Genomic DNA, 24,122 nt, shown 5'->3' with positions numbered 1-24,122 from the left:
TCGCATCACCCACCAGGCCTTCTCTGTTCACAAGCAACAGGTCCAGCGGGGCCCCTTCCCTAGTTGGCTCCCTCACCAGCTGTGTCAGGAAGTTATCATCTCCCACACACTCCAGGAACCTCCTAGACTGTTTCCTCTCCACTGTACTGTATTTCCAGCAGGCATCTGGTAAGTTGAAGTCCCCCACGAGAACAAGGGCTAGCGATCGTGAGACTTCTCCCAGCTGCTTATAGAATATTTCATCTGCCTCTTCATCCTGGTTGGGTGGTCTATTTCCCTGAGTCCCACCATGACATATCTGCCTTGTTGGCCTTCCCCCTGATTCTTACCCATACACACTCAACCCTTTCATCACCATCGTTAAGCTCTAGACAATCAAAACATTCCCTAACATGCAGGGCTACCCCACCGCCTCTCCTTCCTTGCCTATCCCTTCTGAAGAGCTTATAGCCATCCATTGCAGCACTCCAGTTGTTCAAGTCATCCCACCATGTTTCCGTGACTGCAACTATGTCATAGTTTTCCTGCTGCACAATGGCTTCCAGCTCCTCCTGTTGCATTGGTGTAGATGCACTTCAGTTGGGCTATTGATCCTGCCACCTTTTTAGGAGGAGAAAGCCTAATTCCTACGTGACCATTCTGAGGCGCTTCCGTGGTTTCTAACACATCCATAACCCTTGCGTCTTTGCTGCCGCGTGGATCTCCATCCCCTACCTCCACTGAGATGGCAGACCAAAGAACCTCGCTAGCACATCATCCTTTAAACATTGAGAGACCCAAACTGACCAAAGGGATATTCCATACCATATGATATCACGCTCAGCAATAAAATTGCTTTTCTTTATTAAACTGCCTTTATCTTGATACATGAGGTTTTCATCTTATTTTCTCCCCCTGTCCCACTTGGTGGGCACCTGACAGCCAGCTAAGGTTAACCCATCACACAGTTCATGTTCCCATGATACAGCCAATGAATGCACTGTCCTCTAAAGTCTTAATAATGTTGTGTTCGAGTTTAAGACTTGAAAATGATGCTTCCTCACTCCAAAGAAATGCTGGGTGGATGTTAAAGGTTCTGGCTGACTAGAAAATAACCTTAACAGATGCCTCAGAGACACCCTCTCTTTCTGTTTCCACATCTTATTTCTGTGAAAGAGATTTTTGGATCCTTGCAAAAAAACATCAGTTGTGACACAAAGACAATCTTGTAATTTTAATAGTCAATGCACTAAACAGATTTGTATTAAAAATACACACACCCCCCAAACAATTAAACAAACCCCAAACCTGAAAACATCTATATGTCTTCATAAAAAGAGACTGGAAAGAAATACATATCTCAACAGAAACCTGGGAAAATTGCTAGTCATGATGTTTGCAGATGCAATTAAACAGATATGCTGCTTCATCAATATCTATTTTACTCACAAATTCCACTGATTTAACTAGAATAAAATAAAATTAAATGTAAACGATCCAGCAAAACTTATTGCATCCAGATTCTTACATCATTTTAAAACTGTTTTAATGACCTTAGTTTCTCCATGTTATTTACCAAAGTATTTTAACCTGACATAAGTTATATTTAACAGATGAAACTTTGAGAACAAGTCCTTATATTAATTCTTCTCATGCAACTATATGTATAATGAGCATAGTATAAAGTTTTGCTAATGTTTTTGAAGTCTAAAATTAATCCTAATTTGTAAACAAGACCTCAGATTGCAAAGAAAGTTAGTGTCACTCCCAATATTTCTTTACACGGATCAGAAACTCTTGGTATGCTTTATGAATGCTTCCTATTAACTGAAGCTGCAGGTTTATTTATTAAGTTTCATTAATGAACTGTTATCAGTGTTTCTGAGAATATGGCTATATAAAGAAGTTGATTATCAATTTTTTCAATATTTTTTATAAGCTTCAGAGTAAGAACTGGAATCCTGACTGAAGGAATATTTTTGGCTAGGCAGTACACTTGCTATTCCTAGGAAAATTCATCCATATTAGACTCAAAAAACACAGGCTTGCACACATTGAGTAAATCTTGTTGGAAATTTGCTGCTGAAACTTCCAAACATATTACCTACAGCGAACATGCTTGTACTTTAGAGAGCTTACTGTATGCCAGCTACACCATGCTATCTATATAGTAGGCATAAAGCAGAGCTTTGGATGAGATGGATACAGGGGCAGTAGCCTGCCATCTATTTTTTGAGCCTAGGAAAAAAGTGATTAACTAGAACCTACAAATTTGCTTTCCCAGCTGCTTGCATTCTGCCAACTTTTATTATAAAGTCTACAACCTTACCATTTAAAAAGTCATACTGTTGCATATAAGAAAATACAACTATTCCCATTTTAAAGAAGTACAAAGAGGTTAAAAAGATTATTTCTTGCAAAATTAACAATAGAATGAACACCTCTACTACATAAGCCACAGCTTAATAATGATAACTTTCAGAATAAACAAGTAAATTTTATATCCTTTTCTTTGCTGTCTGTAAACAAAGCATCATATTCCCTTTCAAAGACAGGAATAAAACTTCAGATTCTGAATTCTGAGCATTCCTACATAACCTAGCAAACTATGTATAAGCCACTGAGAGGCAGGAATATTTTGTTCTACACTAGTGCTGGCCCACAGCTGCTGTTACTGCATCCATCATTTCAAAGAGAGAATCATAGAATCATAGAACCATTAAGGTTGGAAAAGACCCTTAAGATCATCGAGTCCAACCGTTAAACTAGCACTGCCAAGTCCACCACTAAAATATGTCCTCGAGCACCACGTATACCCTTCTTTTAAATACCTCCAGGGATGGAGACACAACCACTTCCCTGGGCAGCCTGTTCCAATGCCTAACTACACTTTTGGTGAAGAAGTTTTTCCTAATATCCAGCCTAAACTTCCCCTGGCGCAGCTTGAGGCCGTTTCCTCTCATCCTATCACTTGTTACTAGGGAGAAGAGACCGACCCCCACTTCACTACAACCTCCTCTCAAGTAGTTGTAGAGAGCAATAAGGTCTCCCCTCAGCCTCCTCCAAACTAAACAACCCCAGCTCCCTCAGCCGCTCCTCATAAGACTTGTTCTCTAGACCCTTCACCAGCTTCGTTGCCCTTCTTTGGACACACTCCAGCACCTCAATGTCCTTCTTGTAGTGAGGGGCCCAAAACTGAACATAGTTCTCGAGGTGCAGCCTCACCAGGGCCGAGTACAGGGGCACTATCACCTCCCTATTCCTGATACAAGCCAGGATGCCATTGGCCTTCTTGGCCACCTGGGCACACTGCTGGCTCATGTTCAGCCGGCTGTCATCCAGCACCCCCAGGTCCTTTTCTGCCAGGCAGCTCTCCAGCCACTCCTCCCCAAGCCTGTAGCGTTGCATGGGGTTGTTGCGACCCAAGGGCAGGACCCGGCACTCAGCCTTGTTGAATCTCATGCAGTTGGCCTCGGCCCATCGATCCAGCCTGTCCAGGTCCCTCTGTAGGGCCTTCCTACCCTCCAGCAGATCAACACTTCCACCCAACTTGGTGTCGTCTGCAAACTTCCTGAGGGTGCACTCAAACCCCTCATCCAGATCATGGATAAAGATATTGAACAGACCCGGACCCAACACTGAGCCCTGGGGAACACCACTCGTGACCAGCCGTCAACTGGATTTGACTCCATTCACCACCACTCTCTGGGCTCGGCCATCCAGCCGGTCACCTCTTCAACAACTGGGGCTTCATTCTGCGTCCTATCTCCATCTCCCAGCTCAGGGGCCTGAAAACCCTGAGGATGACCAGTCTGACTATTAAAGACTGAGGCAAAGAAGGCATTAAGTACCTCTGCCTTCTCCTCATCCTTCGTGGCAAAGTTTCCCTCTGCATCCAACAAAGGAGGGAGATTGTCCCTGGCCCTCCTTTTGTCGCTGATATATTTGTAAAAACATTTTTTGTTATCTTTAACGGCGGTGGCCAGTTTAAGTTCTAGCTGGGTCTTCGCCTTTCTAATCTTCTCCCTGCATAACCTCACAACATCCTTGTAGTCCTCCTGAGTCACCTGCCCCTTCTTCCAAAGGTGGTAAGCTCTCCTTTTTTTCTTGATTTCCAGCTAAAGCTCTCTGTTCAGCCAGGCTTGTCCTCTCCCCCGCCTGCTCAACTTACGGCACATGGGGTGAGGAGAGATCTGCTCTGTGAATTAAATGACCTTACATTGCAATCTGATGGTATGTAAAGAAATAAGATGATTTCAAATGATGGAAATTATTTGGTTCATGCTCTTCATTGATTTGATCTTATAGGTAGCAACCTGATTTCTAAGATTTTCAGAGGACCTTCTCCTGTTTTGGTGATGTGTCCTACATATCAGAGGTGTCCTTTATCTGCCATCTGCAGGTATCACAAATTCCACTGACGAGTGTATCTGCCATTGCTATATTCAATACCTGAAATGCTATGAGTCAAGGCAGTGAAGAAATATAGATTTTTTTCTATTTTTCTTCATTTGTTTTCTACCTGCATTGGCCCATGCTTCATCCAGTCACTTCCACCACTACAGGTATCAGTTAAGCATTGCCTTCAGGGACAAATGGACCAGCATAGGAATTGTGGAATCAGCAGATCTGGAACAGCTTCACATATGGATACTTTTCTGGAGTAAAAGTCCCTTATACCAGAACATACCTACAGGAACTTATCACATACCTTGTGGTCAACTTCACCATGAAGTCAGACCCATGGGGCTAATGCTTCAGATATCTATGACTGTAAAGAATCCTTCTAAAGCTATTAAAATTACTCATTGGTACTAGCATATAATTAAAGGGTTGGGGTATAAACAGTCATCTGATAAAAAGACCACCATGAACATCATTAGCATGACACAAAACTTTTTCATTTTTTAATGAATCAGAACACAGTATATATTTTTTTATATATCAGAACACATATATAACAACATATGCACAAGTACATGTGGAAAGAAATTAAAGTCCATGTGCAAAGAAATGACTATAGTAGAGAGATGCAGAAGGACTTGTGAGGAAACTTCCCTGTTCTTTAAGCAGGTTAGTTGTTACTTTTGAAGCAGAACGTTCTGCGATTCCCCAAGTCTCAACTTGAATTTTACATAATCTTTCTGCATATCTTCCAGCTTGCTTTAGGATAAGGACTGGGTGGTTTCCGACTTGTTTATGATTTCGGTCTCCTCCCTCTCCTGCTCTTATGGCTGCCCTGCTGCAGAACAGGCTGCCTCTTCTGATTCTTCCTCCTGCTCCCTCTTAGGAGGAGCTTTTTCCTCCCTTACTAACCTAGTTGACCTCTGCTGACATTGTTTATTCTAGACTACAGGAGCAACTGTTATAGTCGAGGGTTGGGTCTCTGACTTAGCCACAGTGTCCATTTGTATGTCCTCAGATCCAGACGCTGTCTTGCCCCCTTGAGGGTGCTGAACAGAGGCTCGGTAGGCATAGGCCAGGCCCCAGCACAGTGCTAGAAGTTGCGTCTCTTTGGCATAGACAAGGCACCCCTTCTTCAAGTGTTCTGTCACTTCAACAGGATTCTGTGCCTGTTTGGGTGTGAAATCACAAACCATCCGAGGTGAAAAGTGCTCTAGGTACCTGGCCAAATTCTCCCACGCACCTTGCCTCCTATAACTCAACTTCCTCAGGGCACATCCCCACATGGCATTCCCAAGCAGTTGGTTAAGCTTAGGAAAAGCCGAAATCAGATTTATGACACACACCAATACAAGCATTCTGGTTACACAGGGATGTTTAAGAAATTGAAGAGCTACTGTAGCAAGGCAGAAAATATCTGTCCTGGAGGAGAAGGGGGAGGTGCCTTTCTTCATTTCTCCTACTATGTGGGTCTCAGAGGAGAAGAGGAGAAAGGTGTAATAGTTAATTGTCTCCACAAGAGAGATGGTTCATGGAGTACTGGGACAGCAGCAATGCAGGGCCCAAATACCAGATTAGTCTCAAAGCCAGTGCTTTTATCATAGATCTCCCAGGCAAAGCAAAACAAAGTGATAAACAACACAGCAAACAGGAAAAGCCAAAAGCAGCCATCAACAAGCCCTGGAGTTTGATGTACAGCAAGAGAGGGAGCATGCCACAGAGCAGGTGAGGGAATGAATAAACCAGTATCGAGAACAAACAAGTCAACATCATGTCCAGCAACAGAAAGTAACAGACAAATAACAGCTAAACAGGTATAACAACTATAAATTCAGTCTAACATACTCTGATCATATCTGTCATTATCTTGAACCCCTTGGGCCCCCTGTTGGGCTCCAAAAGGGACTGTGTTGGGTTGACCCCAGACAGCAACTAAGCACTCACCAGCTGCTCGATCACTCGCACCCAGTGGGATGGGGGAGAGAATTGGAAGAGCAAACATGAAAAAAAACTCATGAGTCGAGATAGTTTAATAAGTGAAGGAAAAAGAAAGGAAAAAGAAACAAGTGATACAAAGGCAATCACTCACCACCTCCCACTAGCAGCCCAATGGCCATCTAGTCCCTCCTCCCCTCAGTTTTATTGCTGAACATGATGTTATATGGTATGGAATATCCCTTTGGTCAGTTGGGGTCAGCTGCCCTTGCTGTGTCCCATCCCAACCTCTTGCCCACCTGGAGGGGCAGAGTGAGAAACAGAGAAGGCCTTGACCCTGTGTAAGCACTGTTCAGGAACTGCCAAAACATTGGTGTGTTTTCAACACTGTTTTGGACACAGATCTGAAACACAGCATCATATGGGCTGCTATGACGAAAATTAACTCCATCCCAGCCAGACCCAATACATCACCTTAAATTCATGGTCACGAGCCTTCCCTGTTATGAATACATTCTGTACTTAGATGTTTTATCTTACTCATCTTCCGTTTCACAAGCTTTTGCATGACAGTATATTGTCGGTCACTATTTATTGTGATTTGTGTTTTTCATTTAGATGCAATCTGACTTTGCTGAAAGTGTAAAACTTAAGAGATTTGACTGTGTATCTTTAAGAAAAATTACAAAATCAGTTGTGTAAAACAAAGTTAGAAACTGTAAGAAAATTATTAATATAGAAACAAGCCTGCCTACAGCAATAAACCTACACCATTTTGGTGAGTCAAAAGTAGTCTATTGTAGTTGTAGACTTCTTGTATGTATCTCCTCCTAAGCACAAAACCTCGAAACACAGACACTTAGATGAAAAACCAACTCTGGAAAAAAAGACTTTCTGAAAAACAAGCTTTCATTTCTGATTTTTCAGGGGAAAAATAGAATTCAGAAATGTGAACATCACAAATACAATAACTGTCAAAGTTTATATCCCTTCTATTGTTGTCTTTTAATTGAAGGGGAAGATCTGACTCATTGTTATCAATTATTTACATAAAAGAACTAGAAGCAGTTGCATAACACTTCAGAATGTCATTTTATTTGTGAGCTCACTGTGTGGTACTTCAATAATTAGAAACAGGAAAAAAGCTTTCCTGTAGTGTCATGGTTAAACATTTGAGAACATGAGAGTTTTATACATTCTAAAAAGGAAGAGTGCTGCTCCTCAAACACCAAGTATTCAGTGAGATATACTACTCAGCAACCAATATAAGGTAATGAAAAAGAACATTTTTTTCTTCTGTAAACAAATGGAATTCTGGCTAAACTTTGGTTTTGTTTATTCCTCTGTTGTTTGACTTCTTTTGATTTCAATGACTACTCAGAGAAATGTCTTTCCTTTGGCTCTCAGAAAGATATAATTCAAACCACTTGTGCACTTTGGAGGGGATTGTGTAATGCAATGCAATAATATAATGAGCAAACTAGAAGAGTTTACTAAAAAGACAATTTTTGGCAGTTTGACAAAACTTTCATTGGGATGATTTCTACTATTGAAGTTGGAACCTGGATCAAAAGGCTACTGAATCAAGCCCTGTATTCCAATGAATTTTTCATTGTCTTGCCCTTTCACAAGGGACTGACTATAGAGGGTGCTTGTCGGGGATCAGTGAATCAGCCTGACAAAGACTGCATCTCCTCTATCCCAGCTAATTGTCCTCAGTTACCTTCAATTCTGGAGTTCCACTTACAATTTCTCAAAAAGTTTCAAATGAACATGTTTTTATTTTGAGGCAAAGGCATGAGAATTCAAAAACATCAAAATGTTGCTTGTTTTCTGTCATGTTTTAGTGCAAGCCTTTTTATCTCTTCCCATAGGTTAAAAACCTGTTTTAGAATAAAAGTAAAATATAATCAAATGCACTATGTGGTGGGACTTCATGCACAATGTTTCTGCATTTTTCTTTCAAGGAAAGAAAGTTTTCCTCTCAAAAAAGTTTACAGACATGGATCAAGTGTCTCAGTCCTTCCCTGAGAGAAACAAAGGATATATGAAGATTACCCCTGAGGTACAGCCATCTGAAGGAGAGGCATGTTCATTGGGTAACAGTGTACAGGGACAGAAGATGGTACAGCAGTGCTTCTCAACCCAGCTTATCTTCCCTTCAGTGTTGTCTTCGATACACGATACAGCCAATTTCAAAGGAATAGCAACAGCTGCATACTGGCAATCAAAATGCATAAACTATATATCCCCAGTTGTAGTGCTTCTTTCTGTCACACTACTACAAGATGAACTTTTTTTGACATGTTCTTTCAAGCTAGCAATGAGAGACTTCAGGCTCCCTGGCTGTTACTGGGCTCTCTTCTTTAGATATCCACTATGAATAGTGACACAGCAAAGTCAAAAGAGCTTTTTACTTTATTGACCATCCAGGAAGCAGCAGAAGCTGATCTGCCTGTCAAATATCTAATATCTGTTCTGATTAAATGACTTAGGACATATTAGAGGTCTTCAACATAAGCAGCTTGTGTAAACTAGCAGCTTCTCACTGTTGGAAGAAAATTAAGCCTTTGGCATTTTATTGAGCAACTACATTTATATGACTGACAAAGGAAAGTAATAATGAATCGCAATGGATATATTGGTCTGCCACTGAAAAGAATGTAATTATCTTGGACCTGTGACTAATAATGCAGTTGTTTCAACATACATGTTTACAGGTAACAGTGAAATAACAGAAAAAGAATTAAGCGGCAATACTCATCAGTAAACCACAACAAGATGATTTGCATAGCAGGAATGACTTCATCCACAGCTGACTGTTGTCTTTAGCCTCTGAGCAAAAGAAAGCTCTAGAATAGGCCTGTATCATTTACAAGCTTCAAGATTTGCTGCCAATTTGTACAAAACAAAGCAAACTTCTGGCAGGACTCCTACATACCATAGCGGTTAAAGATGTTATCGTCCCACTCGGGTTTTGACTACAAGGCTTGAAAGATTAATCTAATGTTTCTGTCTGACCTCCTATTCTCTTTAACTAATAGAAGATTTAACTTAAAACTTTAAAAATATATTTTCAGAAAGTGCCATGCTGGTTATCTACAGTCTCTTCACAAACCCACAGTTAATTCTTTCTCGTTCCTTTTTTCCTCACTAATAAGTCTCAGCAATGGAAAGCCTTCACTATTGGGCGTGGCTGGGATGGAGTTAACTTTCCCCATAGCAGCTCTCATAGTGCTGTGCTTTGTATTTGTAGCTAGAAAGGGGTTGATAACTACTGAGCAGTGCTCACACAGCATCAAGGCTGTCTCTCCAATTTCACCCCTCACCCTTCAAAGTCCAATAGGCTGGAGGTGGGCAAGATCTTGGGAGGGGACATAGCCTGGACAGTTGACCCAAACTGACCAAAGGGATATTCCATACCATTTGAGGTCTGCTCAGCAGTAAAAGCTAGGGGGGGGCATTCGTTATTACGGCGTTTGCCTTCCGGAACAACCGCTACACATACTGAGACCCTACTTCCCAGGAAGTGGCTGGACATCGCCTGCTGATGGGAAGCAGAGAATAAATCTTTTGTTTTCCTTTGCTTCCACATGCAACCTTTGCTTTTTCTTTATTAAACTGTCTTTATCTTGACCCACAATTTCTTTTTCATCTTATTTTCTCCCCCTATCCTGCTGAGGAGGGCAGTGATAGAGCAGCTTGGCGGGCACCTAGCAGCCAGCCAAGGTCAACCCACCACAACTACTAATTAAAAGTAAAATGCTAGCAAACAGATGCAGTTCCCTGATGTTTCATAGCTGTGTGTAAAGCTGCACAGAAACACCTATCATAGAATCATAGAATCATAGAACGGCTTGGGTTGGAAGGGACCTTTAAAGGTCATCTAGTCCAACCCCCCTGCAATGAGCAGGGACATCTTCAACTAGATCAGGTTGCTCAGAGCCCCGTCCACCCTGACCTTGAATGTTTCCAGGGATGGGGCATCTACAGCCTCTCTGGGTTATTTTTACCTGCTTATTATTACAGCATTTCTTTTTACTTTCTATCATTCTACTCCTTAAATATGGTTTATAAAGTGAGGCAGAATAAGCTAGATCATTTCATGAAACAATAGTGCATTTGTACATCCCACCTTTACTGGAAGATACAAGTTGCCATTATGCAATGTTGTCCAGTTGCTATAGCAGGAAGCAGGAATCAATTGATCTTGCATATTACAAAGTCTTACTTTTTAAAGTATGGCTTTCAAAATTGTTGTGGTTACCTCAACTTTCAGGCACAACTTGAGATATCTAGTGCCAAATTATCACATATACTGGATAATCAGAAATCCCTGAGTTGGAGGACCATGACTGCAGGAACAGCGACTTTCCATTTGTGGACACTGAAATTGTAAGGGACCAGTTGGATCAGCTGAATGTTCACAAGTCCATGGCGCCTGATGGGATTCACCCCAGAGTACTGAAGGAGCTAGTGGATGTTACAGCAGGACCCCTCTCGATCATCTACCAAAGGTCTTGGGAGTCTGGGGAGGTCCCTGCTGACTGGAAGCTAGCCAATGTTATTCCAATTTACAAGAAGGGTGTGAGGAAAGACCCAGGAAACTACAGACCTGTTAGTCTAACCTCAGTTCCTGGAAAAATTATGGAGAAGATCATGCTGGGTGCTACTGAAAGGCATTTAAAGGACAATGCAATCATCAGGCACAGGGTGACCTCATTGCTCTCTACAGCTGCCTGAGGAGGGGAAGTGGAGAGGGAGGTGCTGATCTTTTCTCCCTTGTATCCTGTGACAGGACACATGGGAATGGTTCAAAGCTGCGTCAGGGGAGGTTCAGACTTGATATTAGGAAGCATTTCTTTACCAAGAGGGTGGTCAAACACTGGATCAGGCTTCCTAGAGAGGTGCTCGATGCCCCATGCCTGTCAGTGTTTAAGAGGCATTTGGACAATGCTCTTAATAACATGCTTTAACTTTTGGTCATCCCTGAAGTGTTTCAGGCAGTTGCACTAGATGATCATTGTAGGTCCCTTCCAACTGAAAATATTCTATTTTATTCTGTTCTGTTCTGATTTCTGATGATATTTTGGACACACAAAAAGATAGACAGGCTGCTAGTAAGGCTTTTCAATGCCTATGCAGTCATTAATTCTTGTTGAGTCTAGTGGGAATTAGGGAAGGAGGGGCTACAACCCCAAAAGTTGAAGGCACTGAGGTGCTGCTTACCTTGCTCAGTATATCTGCAAATCAGAAATACTGAGCCTCTATGCAGAGGTTAGGCTGCCAAGTAATCTTATACTGAAAGCATGCTCCAAGTTATCTGTGTGTCCAAAAGTTGGCTCTAGCCCTACCTCCTGACAACACTGAGGAGGCTCAGTACAGCTCAGCATCTGCCCTCCCCTCCACTGCATCTCACCTCAGGACCTTGGGAACTGGGCAATGAGAGTATTTACCTGGGAGGTAGAGTAGGAAAATTCAAATCCCCCAGCCCTAGGAGAGAAATTAACCTGTCCAGTTTTATATCCTATATCAATCTTTAACTAGCAGTAAAATGGAAAACAACATGGACATGCTTTGTGAGAAAGTGATGGCTTCAGTACCCAGTTCAAGACAAAGATTCAGCCATCATTCACAGCTGGAGATACATTGACTCCTCACAGCGCAGTAGAGGTGAATCCCTGAATTTGCACTTAAATTGGAAGGCCTCCAAGTGTTCCCTGGCCATGTTCCAACTCCAAGGACAGAAGTGTCTTCACACAGATGAGCCAGGATGTGTTTCCAAAGTGGAGAGTGGGGGCAGCAGGAGAGAAGGATGAGCTTGATGCAAGCTGGCAGCTCAGCTGAGAAGTAGTCAGAGAGGGCCAGGGCTGACTGTCACATCTTTTCTCAAAACTCCTTGACAACTACTGCTGGCAACTGCCTGTCCATCATGCTGAGTTTTTTGGATGACCATTTTAGGCATCCGGGGCATTGTCATACAGTCACCTTATTTCTCTGAAGTTGGCACCGCCACTGACAGGTTCAAGCCATGCTTCATTTTCCCCACCTCTCTTCTGCCTATCAAGCTCTCCTCTGACCACAAGCTGAGCTGAATGAGGTACCTGACTGAAAAAGAATTTTGTTGTTGCTGTTGTTGGTAGCACAGTTTTCAGTTAGATTACTTCTTTACTCTGGATAGTTGCACAAAGGCTAGGGAAAGGGAGGAGGAATGAGCAACCACAAGGTAAGTAGTGGAGCAACCCTTTTGTGCTGACCATGTAATCACAGCCTTGCTTTCTCCCCAAAACCTCAACAAAACAAAATGTACAGACAGCATGTTGACAACTAGTAGGATTCACCTTCCTCTAATACATGCAGTTCCACAGAAAGGAATTTCTTTATGCCAAGTACCTATTTTGAAAATGGTAACTGATAAAAAACTGCCCTCAAATACCCAATGGGACAGAGAGGTAGCCTGTTTCCTGAGGGAAGGTGTCCCTCCCAGCATTTCCCCCAGCCTTCACCATAGCACATCCAAAGAAGAGCAGAGTTGGAATGACAAATACCAGGAAGCTGTGCTCTGAAAGAGTAATATATCACCCATACAGATATATCTAACCAGTCATCAGCCACAGACATTATAATCAGAAAGAATTTCTATTTCTGGTTTTTATACAGTGTCTAGCAAACCTCTGCATGTAAAATCTCCATTAGTTTAAAATAAATGGCTAGAGAGTAAAATCTCCATTAACTTGTGTATTTCTTCAAAGCACAAAATCTATAAAGTTCAAGAGAGTCAGAAGCTAAGTCAGTTCTCACATATAACAAACACCAATAACTCAGAGATATCAAAAAAAACATGAGTCATCCTTTACTGCATCCCAAAGGGATTAAAAATGGCTCATTTCACACGCCTAGAACTCTCAAACTAATTTTTATGTATTTTCAGATGAGTCCAAATGCATTCAAAGAGTAAGTATCATGCAGTGTGCATGGGAGTAACGTAAATACATATTTCACAGAGATTTAAATGCAAATCCCACCACTTTATGAAGATTCAAGATTCATAGCAGAATTGGTGCATTCTACTTGATGAACTAAATTGAAAATGTCATGAATGTCGTAGTGCCTTACTTGTTCTCGTTGCTGGCATCATACCGAGGCATAGGGTCAAAATCATTTCCATTGACATCAAAACTGGCCTGTGAATCCTGTAGCCAACAGGAGAAAGAAAACCAGTTTCTCATTAATCAGCCATTGACTCATGTGGCCTATACATTCTTCAGCAGGTTTCTACAAGAAAGCAATTAGGCTAACTAACATTCCTGTGGTTTTATGATGATTGCATATTTTAGGAAAGGTTTATATATTTAATAATTATAGGATTTACTTATTTTATTTTATTTTATTTTATTTTATTTTATTTTATTTTATTTTATTTTATTTTATTTTATTTTTTAAAGGGGAGTAGGATAATAAATGCCCTGAAAAAGCATAGTTCCAATGTCTGTGAGGAAGTAGAAAGAGGTGTTTCATTAAACCAAAACACTATATTCCTTCTAAGAAACTTTCAGAAATTAAGTGTTCATTCTTAAAATAAGGATTTTGCAAAATGTTTCAAGATTCAAGAAATTATCTGCAACATTATGACTGAAATTTCAGTCATTGTTTCAAGGAAAAAGAATAATATCACTATCCTAATAATATTTTTCTTAAAATACAGTTTGAAATAAAACATAAAGTACATTCCCATTTGGAAAAAAGTGTCTCTCTAAACATCCCTTAATTGGCTGGGAGGGTTCAAATATATGCAAAATATCTGCATATTTTTGTTCCATATTTTACATTTACTGAGATTCTTAGAGCTGAAAATAGTTTATAGAGCAAATAACTGCGGGTTTGTAGGGTTCCTGTTAATTAATGTGGTAGCATGTGGTGTGTTGACATGGAAAGCAGTTCTTTTTAATCTCTTCTTTGTTCAAAGCCAGTTACCACATCTACCTCAAATATTCCTGTTTGCAGCCACACCAGCAATAATCTGTCATATAGAAGGCATCAAGCAAGCAATGTGAACTGCCCTGGGGGGATTCCTTGTTGGCATGAGGAAAAGGAGAGAGAAGGTGGTAAGGGAATAAATAGCTACTTTGAATTCAGTGGAAGGACAGTACTGGGATGAAGTGACACCTGTGTCATTCAATGAGGAGGTAAAATTATATTTGGTTTGTTTAAATGACTTCAGAGTTTAAAATGAAAGATGTGTCATGCATTAGGATCAAACAAAGCATACGTTGATAAATAGGTCAATATCCTGTCATTTGTGCTAACGCAGTAATGTATTTCAAAGCTGAGTTCCACATGCAATGGGGAAGAATACAGATATAAGTGTGACTAATTTTAAATAAATGGCTTTAGAACTGTAGACACCATTGTATCTTTTGATGGGTTGTTAATGTTGGTATTGTCAGCTTCATCTCTTGAATGGCACAAAGCCTGTGTTCGAGGCCCTTTTACAAGATCTATGTCTGTAATGGGCCTGAAGGTATACACATGCCTTATATGTGTTATCTTCACCAATCATCTGACTCAGTCCAAATATATTTGTTTGTTTTCTTACCTCGTGTGAATGCACAGCTTGCACATTTAATTTCAGAAAAATAATAAGGTCCTTAAGGTCATGTGCTTTCAGGTGATGCCTATTCCTGAACCATGGGAATAATCACCCCAGCAAAGCTCAACTCTAACATTCTGAACAGCTTCAAAGTGTGGCACCAAACCAAGAAATCACCCACTAGAGAAGCAGCTTCTCCTCACATTACACAATCCTTCTAAGGTATATTAAATCAATCATTTAAATGTGATGAACCACAACCAAACAAAAACCTTCTGAGGCTGCATGAAACAGGACACAGTAAACAAAGGATACAGTTCTCCTCCTATTACAAATCAGGAGGGGGCTCACTGTAGTTAACAGAGATATACTAGAAAGACCTCAAAATATTCTACACCTATTTTTAACTGAGTGACTCACAAGTCATGTCTTTTTCCTTTAATAATATTTCTAGCAATAAGACAGAAAATAAAAATAAACATTAAAAATAAAATTAAAAAATAATTCATAGGAGGATATGCCTAAAATTACAGTTACAGAGAAGAGCTGCTGTCTTGCTAGCTAAACATATTGACCAAAAATGGACTTCAGCTGCATGCATTAACTCAAAAGCAGTATATTCCATTCCTAACTTCTCAGAGTGTTCAGGATGTGAGGATATTAAGTAAAATAATCACAGAGAAGAGAAAGAACATTACACAATTGTTTCCAACCCTTCAGTAATGGACTCAATTATGAGAGGCATCCAGATATATTAAAGACATTAAGACTGCATATAGTTTTAACTAAAAGAATACAGATTACCAAAAGCTGTCTGTTTTCCTCCTGGAAGAATGTTTTCCTCCTATTGGTGTTACTATTTGAGGAATATGAACCCTCCTCCCTCCCTCCTCCCTCTTCCTTCAGTAACTTGAACATGATTGTCTTTCTATGAGCAGCAAATTAATTGCAGGGTAATAATAAAGCAGCAAATCTGGAATACTGCAGAGACTCACATAATTTTGCATCAAGTCTGGATGGTTTCTTTCAATGCCATCATCCAGGATAGTGACCACAACATTCTTTCCAGTGTAGCCTCTCTTCCAAGCACCTACTATATTCATATCTGATTGGCAATGATTGGTGTTATCACTGCAGTGCTAAGGAGAGAAGAGGAGATAAAAGTATTGGATGTTGCAGATTACTGAACAGTGTGGGTTTGAGATAGTAGCCTATTCACATTAACATTACCATTTAAATTAGCAGATGAGCATATTGACTTGAATAGCAACTATACAGGTTCAACAACTTCATTTAGAAATATAGGGATAATTTAAAAAGAAATGCCAAATTAAATGACAGTTGCTAAACCTGCTTATTTCTCTTTCAGATTACTGTTCATGTTAAGCAATAGAAAAGGGAAGTGTTCAGCCACACTGAACCACTAGAAGCCCTGTGTAAAACAAAGCATCTATTCCTGACTGTTAAACCCACTCATTTGAAATGTGCATTTGAATTGTTTGATTTTTTTTTTTCTTCAGTAAAACAAATCATATGTGGATAAAAGTAGACAAATGCCTGTACAGAAACAGCCATGGAAACAAAACCTGCTTTTTGGAGCTTGTGTGTTGTATAACTTCTTTACAGAATGTCTGGAAACTAATCCAGATTCTTTTTTATCTATAAAAGGTGGCTTTTGGCAGGTTTTGTGCAATAACAGCAGACGAACAGCAGTGAAGAACCTGTAACCAAAACAACATTCTGAAAAACTTGCAGATTAAGGTATCTGATGAATTGTAGATAGTTACATTGAGAACAGCCTGGGGAACTACTTTCTGAGACACCCATTCTGGTGTTGGGGAGAAAGTTCATTTAGGGTATATTAAAATTGAAAGCCCTTTCCTTGACACGAATGCACCCAGTTCATATGAAGAAATCTGCTTTGCCATGGCAATGAGATGTGAACCTTGGGTATTCATATGCCTCATTAGCATATGGGGCATCTGATCAACATGCAAAGCCGTCCCCTGTAAAGTGAGTCCAACCAGCCCCTCATCAGCACTGCTTTTCTCCAGCTCCTCCACTCAGCCGGAGCAATAGGTAAAAAAGAGGAGGTGGGGGGAAGGGGGGAAGCAGAGAGTGGGAGAGAGGAAAAAGAAATGGAAAAAAAGGAGAAATACTTGAAACCTGTATCATAGCAACAGCGGCCACATGAGCACACTTGGCATTCACTCCCTCTGCCCCACAGAGTAACATTAAACATTACACTGAGATGCTCCTATCTCAGTGTAATGTTTAAGCACTCTACAAATTGTAAGGAGTATAAATACATTGAGAGATGCATTTTGCCTTGACTTAGTCCATCCCTGTCCTCCTGAACATAAGCACACTGAAGGCAACCATTAGCCATGTTCAGAGCAAACTGAGGTCAGATTGCTGTCGAATTGTGTTTTCATCCTCCTCTTTCTCCCATTCACAATACTTTCATATACAAACCAGAGGATTTAAGAATGGTCCCTTGTTGTCCCTTGCAACTAATGTTGCTTTAGTAACATTACCTAACATTATTAGGTACATAATATACGCATAATATATAGTCTTGCTCTCTTTCCCTTGTGTGTGTATGTCTGCCTATACATATATGTATGTATGTATGTAGATATACATACAAAGGCATTTGAAGGACTTTAGGGACCAGTTCCAAGGAATGTATAGGCCAACCTTAATTTTTTTGTTCTGTATATTGCTTGGAAATGTTTGCACTGCTGGTTTTATGAAATTAATTACACTCTAAACTCACCCTCTGTACACTGAATATAATGGTTGTAGACATGAGGCTTTGTAATGTAAAACAACAGAGTTAACAATGTGTAGTGTTTTCAGATCCCTTTGCATTTTTAAAAAGTGTTACTGAAGTAAACATCAGCAAACACCTGCAAGACATGAATATTACCCTTCACATTTTTCTGGTGTGAAGACATGGAGAGAGAGAGGTAGAAGCAAATGCCCCCAACTACAGAACAAACCCAAGAGAGAGCTGCAATGGGCAATCAGGATTCCTGGGTCTGACTTCCAATCAGATTTCTTGGGGCACCTGTATGCTGAAGAAGAGGCCCCAAAATCAGCAACAAAATCAAAATATTTTCCTGCTGGATTAAGGGCAAAACCAAAAGTACTGATTTTGGCCGGGACAGAGTTAATTTTATTCACAGTAGCTAGTATGGGGCTATGTTTTGGATTTGTGCTGAAAACAGTGTTGTTAACACAGGGATGGTTTAGTTATTGCTGAACAGTGCTTACACAGCATCAAGGCCTTTTCTGCTTCTCACACTGCCCTGACAGCGAGTAGGCTGGGAGCGCACAAGAAGTCAGCTGGGGACAGCTGACCCCAAATGACCAAAGGGATATTCCATACCGTATGATGTCATGCTCAGCAATAAAAGCTGGGCAAAAGAGGAGGAAGGGGGAACGTTCGGGGTGATGTCACTTGTCTTACCAAGTAACTGTTATGTGTGATGGAGCCCTGCTTTCCTGGAGATGGCTACACACCTGCCTGCCGATGGAAAGTAGTGAATGAATTCCTTGCTTTGCTTTGCTTGCATGCACAGCTTTTGCTTTACCTATTAAACTGTCCTTATCTCAACCCACGAGTTTTCTCACTTTTACCCTTCTGATTCTCTCCCTTAACCCACTGAGTGGGGGAGTAAGCGAGTGGCAGTGTGGTGCTTAGCTGCCCACTGGGGTTAACCGACAAGACCAAGGTAGAAAGTCCTTGCTTATCATCATTTTCATCCAGTATGTACTTTCTCTTTATCTATGTTGACTGGAGTGGATCACTCTGATTCCTGTCGTCTCATGCCTTGACCAAGCTGTGCAACCAGCTAGACCATAGAATCATAGAATCATAAATTGTTTAGGTTGGAAAAGACCTTTAAGATCATCTGTGCTCTTACCTCCCTGCTCCCAGCCTTGTTCTTCTTGTCCAGTACTGCCCTTTACCACTTAAATTCCAGTTTTGTTTGGTTCAACATCAGATCTCAGATCCCTGTAGTTTGTGATTTTCTCTATTTTAATTTGATTGTTCACATTGCTCTCAAAGCAGTCAGAAGATTTGGTTTTTATCAGAAACACTTTAAACCTTGGAGTTCAATTACTCTTCAGATACTATATAATATGGTATAGATGTTCTGTTCCATATGGTATAGATATGCTCTCTTTCCTGTCACTTTAAATTCCTCTTTCCTTCAAAATACTTTCTTGTTAGGAATTTTCCACTATTGAGTTTCATTCTATTATTTTCCTTTAACCATGTGCTGTTTCCTAAACATCAATCCGAATTATATTGTCAGCTGCTTAGCAGAGGGCTTTTCTTTAATGAATTTGTAGGCACTGTTTTGATTTACAGTGTTACCTAAATAAAAAATAACATAACATCTGTCATGATAATAAAAGTTATGTGATTCAGATTGACTGAATTTTGTATTAGTGGGCAAGTACTGAATTATCTAACTAATTTTCAATGTGTTTTTTCTGTCTTCTCTTTTTAGAATAAAAACAATCTTTGTCATATTAATGTACAGAAGCTGTGGGGTTGCAATGTTTTTATTAATTAGATCTATTAATCTTTGAAGTGTTGTTTTTGAGTTTTAAAAGGAATAGTATAAACCAGGTTAGCCTATGGAATTTCCCCCTCTCCCAGCAGATAAAGTAATTCAGAAATTTCCTGCATTAGTAGTATCATGACTAGAAAACTGCAGTAAGCCAGCACCATTTCAGTATACATTGTTTACATCTACTGCATGGAGGATACCATCAAAAGGAATAAACAATCCCTCACCCAGTTACATAGAGCAATTTGATTAAGGTTTTTAAAAAGCAATTAAAGGATGATTGTCTTTGGACTGTTTGACTGGAAAATGTTAATGATATCACAGTTAGTATTTAATAGGAACCATCTGCAGGGTTGAGAGACTCTTGGAGGGCCTGTAGGAAGGAAGAGGGGCATAATAAGGAAAATTTCAGATACAAAGCTTTTCTCATACTTGAAATTCATGCCTTACAAGGGTAAAAGGAGAAAAGAATCACTTGGACATCTTTTGGACAGACAATTTGGAAGCTCTCCTTTGCAATTTAAAAGCAGACATGAAATTAGAAAGATTTTCTGTTTTGACATTGTATTCAATGTCAGACGTGTCTGGATTCTCTTAGATCTTTTGTGAAATTCTCTCTAAAAACTAGTTTACTGTCATTATCATTATCTTAATGTTTTCTGTCTGCTGCACTAATTTTGGTGGTTTGAGGCTTGGTGTATCCAGTTAGTGATCAATAACAAAATTTAACAACTAAACCAAGAAATCGGGAATCATATTAATGGTCAAAATCTTTTGGGATTCCAGAGCTAAAAATCAAATTAAAATGACGACTGTAAAATTCTGTATTTTGCAATGCCCGTTAGTCTATAAAAAACAGAACAGAAACAGAAGTTTCTAGTCCTGTGACATGCAGTCTCTCAGAAAGTACACATTATGCCCTCTATAAGTCTTCATGAGGTACATAGCATTGATTTCCTGAGTCAGCAGTAGTTGAAGATCTTATCGATATCTAACGGAAATAGAGAAATACGAGATAATAATCAGAATGACATAATTTTAAAGATCAATCATGTGAGTTGGCAAGTCTTGGAACTAATTTGGCAGAACATTACACATGCTTCTGACCCCATGAAAACTCTGAAATTCTAGTCCCTTTATAGTATTTAAAAAAAAAAAAAAAAAGAAAAAAAGAAAAAAACTCCTTCAGGTTTCATTAGAACAGTAATTAAAAGGTCCGTGGCAGAAACTATGCAGATTACAGTCATGTTCTTTACATCAGGGGGATGTGTCAGCTATTAAGGTGTGAGCATGGAGAGGACAGAGAAATTGTACAAGACTGCACACAGAGGAAGGACAGTCAAGGGCCTATGCATTGACCTTGATCAACACAAACAGGGAGAAGAGGGGCACACAGGGCCAAGAAATGGATCCTGGCATTTTGTGGAGCTAACAGAAAAAAAAGAGATCTACCTGTTCTATGAAGGGAATGTAATGTGGGATATTCGGCATTCTTAGCTCATCCGCTGTTACTGACCAAAAATCCCCTGAAATGGAAGAAAGCTCAGAGGACATGGGACACGATGTCCAGAGGACATGATGTGCCCATGAAGCTCAGAGAATAAGGCAGGGTGTGACTGACCACAGCTGTTGCAAAGAAAGCTGACTTTAGCTCAACACTAAGGGGACTGGAGGGTGGCTTTTGTTTTAGATAAACAGCTATGTCAGTTGAGTGGATCAACTGTAAATGTTTCTCCTTGAGTTCATTAAAAGAGTGTGAATGTCTCCCTGAGTTAGCCAGACCAGCATAGGGGGAGTGAATACGTGGCTCAGCCCAACATAGAGTATAAAAACTGAACAACTAACAAAAAAATTTTGAAGAGAGCAATGGGCTTGAGTTGGCTTCAACCCACGCATTCTTTTCTGGCAACTGGGGATGCCCAGCATTGTGACAGTGAGCATATTATACACTGGTAATGGAGATCACATTGGTATTATGCTTCAACTGTGTATTGCAATTGCTATGTTTTGCTAAGTGTAGCTTACATTTGTATTGTATTATGCAGTATATTTTGTATCACTCTGATAAATCATAAATCCTTTGTAACATCAACTGTCTTCAAATAAGTAAATTTGATATTAAACATTACACCCTCCACGCATGCAATATCTAAAAGAACCTAGTCAGAGAGCATTGGACTCTGACATCTGGGCAAATGCATAGGCAGAAAAGTTTAGCAGGTTTTAACTTTAGTAGAGGAGACATCCTGATGCTATGTTCAACTTTCTGAGGTACAGTTTCATGCAGTGTTCTAAGTTAAAATGTGCCAATTGTTTTCTCTTTTCCTGCAAAAAAAGATAAATAATCTCTTTTCTTTATGCTTTTGATGTGATCCGATTTTAAAATGGAATGAAATAAGTAAGCAGAGAGGTAATCAAGAGAGTTGGAAAGGTAAGCTCCTTATTAAAATGGCTCATATACTTTAATAGAAATCGTGATGTGTTTTGAAGAACATCATAATCTGGAGAGCTGAAATGATCTACTGAAATTATTTTTTTCTTTGTCTTCTCCAGGGTACAGTTGAAAGCTATATTTTCTAAGAAGACTAATAAAATAATGTACAGAAGTATTTATCACACTTTTATTCTTTCATCACAATTAAAAGAAGGTGAAAGAAGGATTTTAAGAAGGAGAAGAAGGTATGCTTGCAGAGAATTTTTAATTTTTAATTTTTTAATTTTTTAATTTTTAATTTTTTAATTTTTAATTTTTAATTTTTCTTAGCTATAACCTGATATGATACACATGATACACAGAAATTGCTAACTGCATAGGAAATAATTTTCCTATAGGAAATAATGCATAGGAAACTGCATAGGAAATAATTTTCCTTTCAGTTTCACTTTTAAATAAGTTTGGATTATTGATGCACACAATATTTTAAAGGTCTACCAGGACTAGGAACATAATAGATCATCTGATTAATCTCAAACACAAGATGTTTTGTATTAAATGGTATCTGACTTCTAGAGTCAGGTTTTACTGAATTGCTACCTTTTTTTATTGGTGTCTATATCAAGATAAATATTTCAAAACCATACCATATTAAATACCAAATTCATTGCTCATGCAGCTCCAGAGTGTTTAGTTAAATTATTTCAGAGATTAATTTGGTTCTTAAGCTTTATTGATTCTTTAAGTTAACAGGCAAAATATACTTAGAGGCCAATAAGAACAATCACAGTCATATATTATTTTATGCTTGTTTAAGCAATGAGGTAGAACAGGAAATCAATATAAAAAGGCTTCTTGTATTCATAGAAGTATCTAATGGCTATAATGAATCAAGAATAATTTACAAGACTATATATATTTTTTTTCAGTGAAAAGTAAGGAGCTCATAACTGTTATTCTATGGCTGTGACTACATTACTAGTCTTTCCAAAAATAGAAGAATTTATAATGCATTAAATTCTTATTCAGGATAATTCCATCACTTTTCCAATATTGGAACTTTTTAAAGTCAACACTGGTTGTTTTTCTGTAAGCTCTGTGCTAGCTTAAACATGAGATAATTCAAGAATATCCTATATGTCCATGTTCCACAGGCAGCCAGGCTGAGGATGGTTCAGCCTTTTTAGCAAGGGAAACACACACACACCCCCCTCCTGCCCTTTCTAGGTCTGCAGACTGCAGAGTTTTTCTCCCAGTTGTAAGTACTGGAACCTGCAGAGGCACAGAAAGAATCTACCTTTAATATCACCCCTTTGTCCTATGTGGGGCATATCTTGTGACTCTGATAGGTTGTGTGCCTCTAGTCCTAATTTCTTCCCATGTGGAGGCAACAGCAGAGGCTCCTTCAAGGCAAAGACAAAAATCTTGCTAAAACTGCCTCGTGGCCATTGTGCATGCCATGCTGCCTCCACTAAGTGGCAAATGTGAGAAGAGGCATTCACAAAAACTATGAAAGGTCCACCATATCATCACAAAGAGTAAGAATACATATATGTACAGGAGGGGAAAAAAAAAAAGAGGAAGAAATTGTGTATAAAGGCAGCCAGAATGTGTCCAGCTTACTTTGGATGCACAAATCCATATGAATGGTACATCATAGACTTGGTGTACCTCGAATATCTTTGAATCAGTGGTCACATATTGTGAGCTGTATGTTGACATATGGACAGATTTCTGCCTAGGAAGTGCTGGGAAAAATATGTGAACCTGATGCAAAACATCATGGGAAGTTAGTAAAGGAGGGAGAGGGGAGGAAAGAAATAATTTCCACAACCTGTGGCTACTACTAAATAATGCAGGAAGCATGCATGGAAATGGATCTCTATATGTGGCAGTATTCCCTCAGGAGACCTATCCAATGACTGCTACTACTACTGCTACTACTACTACTACTGTCACTACTATATAAATAGCCTACTTAGCCAGAGAAGGCCAGAAAGTGGAACAAAAGCTAATGCGTTTTTACCTGCTTAAAGTTCTGTCTAAGAAAAAAAGAATGGTGATTCTTTTATTAATATGTGAGCAGAACAGCTGTAGAGCATCAACCCTGGGGATCCAGTATTCATGAAGGATGAATAATTCCACAGAGAGAAAATTCTTTCCATTCTGCCATTTATTTGCTTTTGCCTCA

At 39.6% G+C, this 24,122-nt stretch overlaps 1 protein-coding gene across 1 annotated transcript in view; it reads right to left on the bottom strand.

Moving 5' to 3' along the window:
• LOC309601488 (proprotein convertase subtilisin/kexin type 5-like) overlaps positions 1-24,122 on the bottom strand; it is a gene marked incomplete at both ends in the record, with an annotated part of 236,784 nt that overhangs the window by 134,913 nt on the left and 77,749 nt on the right. The window contains 2 exons of the mRNA XM_082334513.1: positions 13,435-13,511; positions 15,904-16,047. Of these exons, the coding sequence (XP_082190639.1) occupies positions 13,435-13,511; positions 15,904-16,047 (221 nt within the window). The remainder of the gene's footprint in view (positions 1-13,434; positions 13,512-15,903; positions 16,048-24,122) is intronic.

Source organism: Platalea leucorodia, assembly GCF_965183815.1.
Source record: "Platalea leucorodia genome assembly, chromosome: W".
Classification (NCBI taxonomy): Eukaryota; Metazoa; Chordata; class Aves; order Pelecaniformes; family Threskiornithidae; genus Platalea; species Platalea leucorodia.
This window is presented reverse-complemented; position numbering and strand designations above follow the sequence as displayed.